The sequence below is a fragment of the Pyxicephalus adspersus genome, chromosome Z, assembly GCF_032062135.1.
Source record: "Pyxicephalus adspersus chromosome Z, UCB_Pads_2.0, whole genome shotgun sequence".
Taxonomy (NCBI): domain Eukaryota; kingdom Metazoa; phylum Chordata; class Amphibia; order Anura; family Pyxicephalidae; genus Pyxicephalus; species Pyxicephalus adspersus.
Window position 1 is genome coordinate 86,388,171 of NC_092871.1, and position 12,457 is coordinate 86,400,627.

Sequence of the window (12,457 nt, forward strand, 5' to 3'; positions counted from 1 at the left end):
ATGTTTGTGGATCGGTTGCCATATTGTAGGCAAGCAGGCTGTGATATTCCACACCAACAGCAGCACTTCCTATAAAATGAAAGTGATTTCCCAATCAGGGTCATTCCCATTCTCATATCATAGCAGCAGAACATTTCCAACTATTCACTGTAAGATCATTACATAGCACAAGGGGGCGCTCTTTGCATCTGGAAGAAAAGTTTAATCTCTGGATAAGGAAGGGATTCTTCACTGTAAGGTCTGTAAAAATATGGAATTGGCACCCTATAGAATCTATAGATTCAGCAAATTCTATAGATTGCTTTAAGACAAAGCTGGATGATTTCTAGAAGCACGGAATATAACTGGGGATTAAGGATTTAAAGTAAAGATAAGAGACTGCTGATCCAGGGAACATCTGACCAACTGCCTCATGGAATCAGGACGGAATTTTTTATTTCCTGTTGGAGCAAATTGTACCAGGGTTTTTTTTTTTGCCTTCCTCTCGGTCAGCTATGTCCATAGGGTTTTATATCTGGGATATGTTTATTTCTCTTGTGGGTGAACTTGAGGGTCTTTTATGTCTTATCAACCTATGTAATAAGAAAACACACAGACAAAACTGCTGGAAAAAAGGTTTTAAAACCCCATTTATTTATGAACTGTTTCACAACTTTCATCGCTCAGAAACCAATGGAACCCCCTCTGCCTATGGGCAGCAGGAGGCACCGCACAGACGTAAGAAGATAAAAGATGTAACCTAAGCTGCAGGACTGATGTGACAAAAACTGGAAAGAGGCAAGAATCAGCACAATGGAAAATAAAAATACAAAACTCTACATAAAGTGTGGTCCGCTTTTGAAGAAATATACATATAAAAAAAATGGAGCTTCTCCAACCAAGCCCAGGACTGCCGCAACTTTGCTAAATGAAGAAGAGACTCGAACCGTGTGTGGGGCGTAAGGAGGAACGTGGAATGAGAGGTACAATGGCACTGGATTCATTGTGACCCAAAAAAAAAATGAAAATGGTGCAAGAGATTCACCTTTCCTGCTGGAAACAATCAGCAACTTTTTTGGAAACGTTCACATTGTGGAAGATTTATTCTTTTTCTTCAGCTTGTGTCCCCGCCCCCCACCCATTCCCCTCGCAATTTTACTCAACAAAAACGTGACTAAAAAATTCAGCAAGTCTCTTTACCGCACCAGAGACGGCCTTACAAGATAAACACTACCAACAAAAATCCAGTCACACTAGCAACTCATACAGCTGAAAATCACAGAAATATAAAAATAATCAATATCGACGGCGCTTGGCACCAAAATCAGCCCCTGGGTTGCCACGTGGGAAGGCTTGTTGGTTGCTTGCGGCGAGGGATTCAATGTTTGCAGGCTGGCCAAAGCGATCGGCTGTAGGTGGTGTCTGTAAAGAGAATAAAGGTCAGCAGATGTGCCAATTGGCCAAAGAAAAACCAACACGGGGTTATAAATTCACTTACCATGCCAATGGCAGAAGCCTCCGGCATCATAGCACCAGGGCCGGCAGGAGCAGCACTTCCTGCAGGGACATTACTGCTTCCCAAGGAGGAACGATTACTCATTGCCATTGAGCCTGCACAATACACAGAACTACAATTAGCAAAACAAAAGTAACTTTCTGCAAATCTCCACATTTCTATTTAACCCCTTTCAGAAGTACAGAAAAATACTCATGGATCCCCCTATTTCAGCTGACTATATTTTGCCTTGGCTATACTGAAATCACAAGGCGTTCTTCGCAGTCTGCCTGGTACCATCCAGGACTACAGAATTCTGTCCATCCATGTCCATTTTGTCACCTAGTTCTGCCTACACCCCCCCTCCCCCTCCGACCAATAGTAATCCTTCATGGGTGAACAGAGGCTTGACTCCTTCTTTCAATAAACACACAAACTTTTTTTGTTTTACCCCTTTTAAACAAAGTTGCTTCTGTGGTTCAATCAATATCTAAAACACACAGTGTGTAAGGAAGATGTAGTTCTGGGGGGTGTAAATACCCAACCCAGGACACCCTATAATTATGATGATGATGTCACAGGAAGTAGTGGTACACTGTTTTGGGACACCATGGGGACGGGGAGCTGTGCTAGTATACCACAAAGTGAAATAACGGATTTTCAACAGCTTTTCTCCCAAGCTTACCTGGCATTGCCATCTGCGCCATTCTTATGTCAGCTTCTCTCTAAAGAAAAAAAATAAATTCTATGTGAGCTGAATGTACTAGGCAATATCCGCAAAGTGTTCATGCATGCCGTAAACATCTCACATTCAAGCACACAGAGGAAGAACCAGGCTGCATTTTGTCCAGGCTTTTAGGCAGATCTGCCCATTGGTTGGAACATTTTGCCCATTCTCCAGGCCAGACGACAACTCCTGGTTTGTACTCAACATTCTGCTGCCATTCTCCATAAATAAGAGAACAAGATGGGGATTTCCACCAGAAACAAGAGATCCAGCCATCCACAGTCACACACTGATCACCTTTGTGTTCAAAACAATTTTATTGGTATCATGAAAGAAAACAAAAAGGAGCAGAAAATCACAAGTGAATGGTACAACTATAAGTCAGCTATTGATCATGCAGAGGTGGTGCAACAACACAAAATGCGAGGAGGTGTCAAGCTTCTCATGACATCCAACCATAAAATTATTATATTGGAAGGGCCCTAAAGAAGGCCAAAGATCACTTTTACAGATCCTAAGGTCTTACAGAATCAGGGTAGCCGCCCTTGAATCCCTCCTGCTGGCGTCTCAACATTTCCTCCTGCTGTCGGCGAGTCTCCTCCTCGCGCCTTCTGCGCTCTTCCTCGTGTCTGTAAAAAAAAAAAAAAAAAATTGGGTCAGAGGGGTTCAAGTTCCTAAATAAACAAGAACTGATCGCCCTTTGGGGGGGGAGGAGGGGACTAAAAAAGTGACAACAAGGAATTATTCTCAATGCTCCACCAGACCACCCAATCAGGTTTTATTAAGCACAGTCATACCTGAGCTCCATCTGCTTGCGTTTTTGCACATCTTGGTTGTGTAGCTCCTCCAGTCTGCGTAATTCTTCCTGCCGTCTCAATAAATCTACAAAGATACCAGATTGTTCAATTAATGGAATCACTAAGGCAGCGTACAAACGTTCAATAATTGTAGCTGGAACAGATCTTTGACAATCGTTTCCAACAACAAAAGACTGCACAATGCAAGAATGAGTGTTGTACATACAGTGCCGTTCTGCTCTATAGAGAGGGAAGGGGGGAGAACGACGGAGCGGCACCCCGCTGCGCTCTCTCCCCTTCATTTCCATCATGATCATTCTTCGTTGGCAGTTCGTGGATCCACCAGAACAGATCCATGAAGAACGATTGCTGATTGAATCCCTAAAGCGATTATCAGATGATAATCCCGTAAGTTAAAGCAACAAGGAGGACATTTTTGCTCCCCTACCTGTAATGCTGTTCATAAATCAGACTTTCCATGAAAACAATAAGCTCACCTTGACGCATGAGCATAACCTGGTGCTCATGTCTTGCAGCCTCCATCTCTATCTCCATCTTCTCTTGGGCCTCTTTGATGTTTCGGTCCACTTGGTCCTGCTGCTGCTTCTCCATCTCTATCAGAGCCTTCCAACGCATTGCATATTCATATTCGAAGCTGCCTGGTTGAGCAAAGCGTGGTAGCTGTTCTCTCTCTCTGCAATTGAAAAGAAGATGAAGACCCAGAAACCAAAGATTACATGACATATTATTAAAGAATAAATGTGATACCAGAATGGAAGAATGACTATGATAAGGACATCGGATTGTGAGCTCCTCTGAGGGACATCATCACATGACTATGGACTTTGTACAGCACTGCATATTATGTTGGCACTAATAAATACTGTGTAATAATAAATAATAATAATAATAATAATAATAATAATAAATGTCAGTCATTCAGAGTCTAACAATATATAAAAGTTATTGTCTGAGGGCCCAGTCACACCAGGAGTGCTGGGATGCTTTGTCCTGAATTCCAAGTCTTTTCTATGTGTCCAGGTGACACAAATACGTTGCTTTGTGTGTATTTGTGCTGCAGCCAGAATTTTTCACACAGTGCTGAAGGTTCTGACAGACTGCATCCCACTACGGTGAACACACGCAGACCCCTTCCAGACTACTGGGTACAGGCTGATTTACTTTAACATCCTAAAATTAGTGCCAGCTTTTTATCTGATTAAGACGGTAATGTGCGGTAACACACATAGTTCGCTATCATGTCAGACGTTGGCCTCACATTCACCAACTTCAGCAATAAGATACAATCAATGGGATCACAGACTACCTATCATCTGTATCCCTGTAATCTGGGGCACAATGGTCAGCTACTTACTTGTGGTAGGCTTGGCTTTTATTAACAAGTTTCTCCGGTAATCCTTCTTCATCATCAAGTTGGTCCATAGGTTCTACAGTAATGGGACGTGGAAATCTGGACAAGGAAAAATATTCGTGGTCACTTCTCTGTAAGCTAATATGACGTATTTAAAGACTTGAATTCAGCCTAAAACAGATAGTTCAAAGCAGTGATTTCCCCGGCCTCTTTTAGATGGGCGCACCACCCGGCACTTATCAGTAACAACCTGGCAGTTTTAGAGAAGCTGCAGAAGAGTTGGGTCACAATACAGGGGCTGCCACCCATCTATATACATCTCACCCAGCTTAAAAAAAAACTTTCTGGGTATAACACTGCAAAGTGTCTAATAACAGAGCTGTGAAATATACACAAATAGCTAGAAGGTAAATCTGCTTCATGCACATTAAAGTTGCCGTGCTTATTCACTGCAAATAGACGGTAATAACACCACTACCACCCAAGGTCAGAATGCTATGGGAAACATGCTACCCTTCCCTGTTCTCTATAGTGCAATGCTCAGCCCTGAGGGAGTCGTTTGCTTGACCAAAGCCATGTGATGTGTTGGAGGTTTGCAAGCAAACTGTGGGTGGGTTAAAATCCCTATCTTTATATACCAGGTATTCAGGGTTCCATTGGGACAGATTTCCCCCGATATCCTGTCCGGGTGACAACAGTAGTACAGAAGGATCAGATTTGTGTGTCCTCGATTTCACATTACTTCTGGTCCAGTGAAAGAATTGTTACAGAGACAGCTGGAGGAAATTCTGACAATGGAGGTCAGCAAATACCCAGCTGGTAATCTCCCCTGAAGGAATTAGAATAGCGGATCTAGCTTCAACAAATTTTGTGCAGAATTGCACAGGGTGGAGAGCCCAGTGGTTTAAAAGAAGGGGGGATCCCCCTCAATTAATGAAAATAACTTTATTGTACTCACGCAGTGAGAAGATATGAGCCGTCAGCGCAGCGATCCAGAGCTTTCCGTGCAGATGGTTTTGATGCAAACTCCACAATTCCTTTTCCGCTGGGTCTCCCGCGATCATCCACAATGACGATGGCTCTCTCCACCTGGCCGAAGATGGAGAAGGCTTCTTCTAACAGCTCATTGGACACAAACTGAGGAAGGTTCCGCACGGCTAGAGCGGCGCTGTGACAAGCAAATCGAACGCGCAGCTGCTTCCCTCTCAATGGAAGATTGTCCAGTTCTGCCTTAGCGATCTCTGCAAGAGTGCGAGTTTCCTGTGCGAGAGAAACACAAAGGAAATGTTAAAATCTCAGGATAATAAAGGCAACTAGAAGCCAAGATGGCGGGAATGATGGGCACACAGGAGCCTCGCCATGGCAGTGTACATCATTTGTGTCTAGAAACTACCCTAGGGCAGCATTAGGACTGAAAATGGATAGTCAGGAGCCCCTTTGTGTTACAGAAATGGGTCAAAACATCTAACAAAAGGGTGGGGGAGTACAAATGGGAGGCGAGCATACCATGCTATGTGGTGATTGGCTACAAGAAAACAAAATCTGTGAACTGTTAGGGTTGGACAGGTTTGTCGGCTTTTATGTGTACAGGGCAGGACACCAGCGGGAGGACACAGGAGCCCCATTACCTTTCAAAAGTCCAACATCTGCCACAAGCAAGGAATGCTGTACACCAGGGGTGTCAAACTCAAATACAGAGGGCCAAAATGTAAAACTTAAACCAAGTCGGAGGGCAAAACTTGAAATTTATTGAAAAAACTGAGGAAGTTTACTACTTCATCCATAACTAAGAAAAACAAACCCCTCTACACACACACACTGTGTGTTGTTCATCCTCTCACGTCACAGATTTGTCTGCCACTAAATATTACACTATGCAGTCTCTAATGGATTGAAACAAACACAATGCCCCTGGTAGTCAGGCACCATGTGATCATTGCCTAGGCTTTGTGTCACATGATGGGTGTACAGGAATAATGTTTGTGTATTGAAAATGATGATGTGAGGTGGTACTGCAGGTGGGTGGGCCAGATGTAGTTAATTTTGAGATTCTTTGGGGGACCAAAAAAAAAAAAAAAAAAAAAAAAGGACCTTGAGGGCCAAATTTGTTTGACACCCCTTGCTGTACACAGTAGGAGAATGACCACAGGGGGTGCCACAGACAACACACACCCCACAAATAGAAGGTCCGTAACCCCCACACCTACCTATGTGACCCCCCCCACTATATCACATATAGATCCAGCCTGATAAACCCGAACCCTTTGTCTTTGTGGATGAAAATTTCCCCGGCTTTGCCATATTTCTCGAACAATTTGCGCAGTTCCTCCTCGGTGACGTCGGCAGGTAAGTTGCCCACAAACAGTCGGCTGCGCTGGGTGTAAGTCTTCTCTCCCGGTTTCTTGAAGCTCTTCAGATCGATTGTAATTCCATCATCTGGGTAAAGAAAAGGGAAAAAACAACCAATCAGCTCCATCCATATCACTTTATAGGAGGAACATGTGACCTATCAGTCCACCAATCAGTAGATGTCACCTCTTCTGTATGATCTCCCTGTGCAGAACCTGATGGAGAGCTGGGGGGGGGGATGGTGGTAGCTACTGCAGTGGACAGAATTCAGGGCCCCAAGGAGCCCGACACAGCCATGGAGAAGTATCTGGGTGGGTTGGGGTATATACAGCAGATGCTCCCTGTGTCTGCCCACTCCCAGCGGAGTAACCCTTTACTTACTGCCACTCTGCTGCCCATTGGCTGGGGGCGCCGAGTTGTGTTCCTGCGTTTGGTGCTGCTGCCCTTGGTACTTCCGGTGCGCGTGGTTCTGCTGCTCAGATCTGAATCCGCGATTTCCCTGCATTCTCAGCTACAACGAGAAAACAAAGCATTGGGATTGCTGCTCCTTGTAGTCCTACAAGAAACTTACACTTCTAAGGTCATTGATTGGAGGGAATGGAAGGATCCAGAGATGGGAAGAAATATGGGACAGCAATGTATGGAGGGATCCAGAGATAGGGGGAAATATGGAACAGCAATGTATGGAAGGAACCAAGAGATGGGGGGGGGGGGGCAATATGGGACAGCAATGTATTGAAGGAACCAGAGATGGGAGGAAATATGGAACAGCAATGGAAGGATCCAGAGAATGGAGGAAATATGGGACAGTAATGTATGGAAGGTACCAAAGATGGGAGGAAATATGGGACAGCAATGTATGGAAGGTACCAAAGATGGGAATAAATATGGGACAGCAATGTATGGAGGGATCCGGAGATGGGGGGGAGAAATATGGGACAGCAATGTATAATGTGAAATGTGAATAATAATGTTAAGCGAGGGGAGCAGACAATAGGCCGGGTCCCTAGGAGGCCCCATTATCCGGCTCTCCTTGTTGACAATGGCCGCGAACTCCTCACAATGAAGCGAGCTCCCTCCGCTTAAGGCCTCCTTCCCCCCCAGACCGGCCATCACCTCAGCTTCCCTCCCTGGGCTTCTCACCTTCTCACAAGACAAGCTCTGTGCTCCCGCGCACCAACAGAACCTCCTGCTAGACGGAAATGGCCGACAACCGAACTAACAGGATACCAACACTCTGCCCCGGCTGCTATTGGTGTTCACTCCTCGGGAACCCGCCCCTTCCCCAGCTACTATTGACCAGATAGAATGTCTTTCAAATTCCGAACCATAACCTCCCCTAGTTGACCAATCCTAGCGCAGTATGCTGAATGACGAAAGAGGGCAGGGCTACTGTAAGGTTGCATTGTTCTAAGGACAAGTTTGCGTGAGCGGAGGGAAGAAACGGTAAGACAGTGCGCAGGCGCAGAAGAAAAGGCGACAAAAGATTGGCCACACGTGTGGATTGGGGGGCACGTGGGGAGAGGGCGGGGCGTTTGGCATTGTAAGAAGACGATGAGGGAATGGGCGGGGCGTCTCCATTGTGAAGGCTGCGAAGAATAGGGGCGGGGTGATCGAACTCTCCAGAAGCTTCACTGTAGGACGTGAGGAGGTTTAAAGCACAACTTTATGTGTACTTATACCTCTAAAACAATACAGGGAGTCACATGACCCCCAACATGACCCCCCTGATACACTGTCCCTGGGCCCTGACAAAGAAGACTTCACGCAAGTATGTGGGCGGGGCCTTGACAAGCGATCCTCACGGAAGTATGTGGGCGGGGCCTTTATACGTGGATTAACGGTATGACGTGGGCGGGGCCTTGACAAGTGATCCTCACGGAAGTATGTGGGCGGGGCCTTCATACGTGGATTAACGGTATGACGTGGGCGGGGCCTTTCTACGTGAATTTACCGGTATGATGTGGGCGGGGCCTTGACACGGGAACCTCACGGAAGTATGAGGGCGGGGGCTTTATACGTGAATTTAACGGGATGGTGTGGGCGGGGCCTTGACAAGGGAACCTCGCGGAAGTATGTGGGTGGGGCCTTTATACGTGAATTTAACGGGATGGTGTGGGCGGGGCCTTGACAAGGGAACCTCACCGAAGTATGTGGGCAGGGCCTTGAGAAAACGATCCAATATAGAAGTGAATGTGCAGGGTGTAGACCAAGGTGTCTGCATAAAAACAAATGGCGGGGTCAGTGTGTCCCCATAAAAGTGAATAGGCGAGGTCCAAGCCATGGTGTCCCCATGGAAGTGGATAAGCTGGGTCCAGGCCAATGTGTCCCCATACAAGTGAATAGCTCGGTTCAAGCAAAGGTGTCTCCAGAAAAGTGAATAGGCGGGGTCCAAGCCAAGGTGACCCTGTACAAGTGAATGTGTGGGGTCCAGGCCAGAGTGTCCCCATTAAAATAAATGGGCGGCGTCCAGTCCAAAGTGTCCCTTATAAAAGTGAAAATGCGGGTTCCAGTCCATGGTATCCCACAAAAGTGCATGGGCGGGGTCCAGGCCAAATTGTCCCTATAGAAGGGAATGGGCAGGGTCCAGTCCATGGTGTCCCATAAAATGCATGGCGGAGTGCAGGCCAAAGTGTGCTCAAAAAGGTTAATGGACAGGGTCCAGGCCAATGTGTCCCCATAAAAGTGAATAGGTGGGGTCCAAGCCCAGGTGCCTCCATACAAGTAAATGGCTGGGGTCCAGGCCAAAGAGTCCCTATAGAAGTGAATAGGTGGGGTCCAGGCCAATAGTCCCCATAAAAGTGAATGGGTGGAGTCAAGGCAAAAGTGTCCCCATAGAAGGGAATATGCAGGGTGCGGTCCATGGTGTCCCATAAGTTGCATGGAGGTCCAGGCCAAAGTGTGCCCAAAAATGTTAATAGACGGGGTCCAGGCCACTGTGTCCCCATAAAAGTTAAGAGGCAGGGTCCAAGCTTAAGTTTCTCCAGGAAAGTGAATAGGCATAGTCCAAGCCAAGGTGACCCCGAACAAGTGATTGTGCGGGGTCCAGTCCATGGTGTCAAATAAAAGAAATGAATAGGTGGAGTCCAGCCCTAAGTGTCCCCAAAGAAGTGAATGGGTGGGGTCCAGGCCAAGGGGTTCCCATAAAAGTGAAAAGGCTGGGTCCAAGCCAAAATGTCTCCATAAAAGTGGATGGGCGGGATCCAAGCCAAGGTGGCCCCATTCAAGTGAACAGCTGGGTTCCAGCCCACGGTGTCTTCAGAAAAATTAATAGACAGGGTCCAGGCCAAGGTGGCCCCACAAAAATAAATGGGCGGGGTCCAGTCCATGGTGTCAAAAGTGCATGGGCGGGGTCCAGGCCAAGATATCCCCATACAAGTGCATGGGCGGGGTCCAGGCCAAGATATCCCTATACAAGTGCATGGGCGGGGTCCAGGCCAAAGTGGTTCCAGAAAAGTGAATGGGAGGGGTCCATCCAAGGTGCCCCCATACAAGTGAATGGCTGGGGTCCAGGCTAAGGTGTCTCCAGAAAAATGAATAGGCGGGGTCCAAGGCAAGGTGACCCCATACAAGTCCATGGGCGGGGTCCAGGTCATTGTGTCCCCAGAAAAGTGAATGAGCGATGTCCAGGCCATGGTGTCCCCAGATAAGTGAATGGGCAAGGTCGAAGCCATAGTGTCCTCAAGTGAACAGGCAGGTCCAAGCCAAAATGTCTTCATAAAAGTGGATGGGCGAGGTCCAGGTCAAGGTGTCCTCAGAAAAGTGAATAGGCAGGGTCCAGGACATAGTGTCCCTATAGAAGTGAATAGTAAGGGTCCAAGCCAAAATTTCTCCATAAAAGTGGATGGGCGAGGTCCAGGCCAAAGTGTCCTCAGAAAAGTGAATAGGCGGGGTCCAAGCCATGGTGTCCCCATAGAAGTGGATAGGTGGGGTCGAGGCTAAGGTGCCCCTATAAAAGTGAATGGGCGGGGTCAAGGACAAAGTGTTCCCGGGGAAGTAAATTAGTGGGGTCCAGGCCATGTTTTCCCATAAAAGTGAATAGGTTGGGTCCACGCCAAATTGTCCCAATAGAAGTGAATGGGCTAGGTCCAAGCTAAAGTGTCTCCAGAAAAGTGAATGAGCGGGGTCTAGTCCAAAGTGTTTCTAGAAAACTAAATGGGCAGGGTCCAAGCCAACGTGCCCCTATACAAGTGAATAGCTGGGGTCCAGGCCAAAGTGTCCCTATGGAGGTGAATATGCGGGGTCCAGTCCATGGTGTCCAATAAAAGTACATAGGCCGGGTCCAGGCCAAATTGTCCTCATAGAAGGTAAAGGGCGGGGTTGGGTCCATGGTGTCCCATAAAATGCATGGGCGGGGTCAGGGCCAAAGTGTGCCCAAAAAAGTGAAAAGGTGGGGTCCAAGCTAAAGTGTGTCCAGAAAAGTGAATAGGCCATGTCCAAGCCAAGGTGACCCCATACAAGTGCATAGGCAAGGTCCAGGCCAAATTTTCCCCATAAAAGTGAATAGGCGGAGGGTCCAGGCCATGGTGTCCCCAGAAAAGTGAATGAGCGATGTCCAGGCCATAGTGTCCCCATAGAGGTGTACAGGCAGGGTCCAAGCCAAAATGTCTCCATAAAAGTGGATGAGCCAGGACCAGGCCAAGGTGTCCTCAGAAAAGTGAATAGGCGGGGTCCAGGCCAAAGGGTCCTTATAGAAGTGAATGGGCAGGGTCCAGGCCAAGTTTTCCCATAGAAGTGAATGGGTGGGGTCCAGGCCATGGTTTTCCCAGAAAAGTGCATGGGCGGGGTCCAGGCTAAACTGTCCTAATAAAAGTGAATAGGCGGGGAGTACAAGCTAAGGTGTCCCCAAAAAAAGGTAATGGGCGGCGTCCAGGACAAAATGTCCCCAGAAAAGTGAATGGGCAGGGTCTAGGTCAAAATGTCCCCATGGAAGGGAAGAGGTGGGGTCCAGGCCATGATGTCCCATAAAAGTGCATGGGCAGGGTCCAGGACATAGTGTCCCCACAGAAGTGAATAGGCAGGGTCCAAGCCAAAATGTCTCCATAAAAGTGGATGGGCGAGGTCCAGGCCAAACAGTCCCCATGGAAGTGAATGGGAGGGTTCCAGGCAAAAGTGTCTCTCCAGAAAGTTAATTGGGCGGGGTCTAGGCCAAAGTGTTTCCAGAAAAGTAAATTGTCGGGGTCCAAGCTAAGATGCCCCCATAAAGGTGAATGCCTAAGGACCAGGTCAAAGTGTCCCCATAGAAGTAAATAGGCGGGGTCCAGTCTATTGTCCCCCATAGAAATACATGGGCGAGATCAGGCCAAATTGTCCCAATAGATGTGAATGGGTGGGATCCAGGCCAAACAGTCCCCATGGAAGTGAATGGGAGGGTTCCAGGCAAAAGTGTCCCCATAGAAGTAAATAGGCGGGGTCCAGTCTATTGTCCCCCATAGAAATACATGGGCGAGATCAGGCCAAATTGTCCCAATAGATGTGAATGGGTGGGATCCAGGCCAAACAGTCCCCATGGAAGTGAATGGGAGGGTTCCAGGCAAAAGTGTCCCCATAGAAGTGAATAGGCGGATTCATGGTGTCCTATAAAAGTGCATGGGTGGGGTCCAGGCCAAATTGTCCACAAAGAAGTGAATAGGTGGGGTCCAGGCCAAACAGTGCCCAAAGAAGTGAATGGGTGGGATCTAGGCAAAAGTGTCCCCATAGAAAGAAATATGCAGGGTCCAGTCTATGGTGTCCCATAA

At 47.4% G+C, this 12,457-nt stretch overlaps 2 protein-coding genes across 5 annotated transcripts in view; one reads left to right on the top strand and one right to left on the bottom strand.

The window, feature by feature from the left end:
• Positions 1 to 602: 602 nt before the first annotated feature.
• NONO (non-POU domain containing octamer binding) lies at positions 603 to 8,016 on the bottom strand. The gene is made up of 11 exons (XM_072431319.1): positions 7,863 to 8,016; positions 7,101 to 7,230; positions 6,611 to 6,806; positions 5,329 to 5,628; positions 4,374 to 4,469; positions 3,496 to 3,692; positions 2,999 to 3,083; positions 2,728 to 2,830; positions 2,160 to 2,199; positions 1,478 to 1,590; positions 603 to 1,401 (listed from the first exon to the last, which is right to left on the bottom strand). Exons 2-11 carry the CDS (start codon positions 7,222 to 7,224, stop codon positions 1,276 to 1,278), a joined length of 1,380 nt encoding a protein of 459 aa, XP_072287420.1. The 5' UTR covers positions 7,225 to 7,230; positions 7,863 to 8,016; the 3' UTR covers positions 603 to 1,275.
• Positions 8,017 to 8,145: 129 nt separating this feature from the next.
• ZMYM3 (zinc finger MYM-type containing 3) overlaps positions 8,146 to 12,457 on the top strand; it is a 38,558-nt gene continuing 34,246 nt past the window's right edge. Inside the window, exon 1 of one of the 4 annotated variants that reach the window (XM_072431316.1) lies at positions 8,146 to 8,165. The gene's annotated coding sequence lies outside the window, so the exon portion shown is untranslated. The other 3 variants (XM_072431312.1, XM_072431311.1, XM_072431313.1) reach the window with 3 other exon arrangements.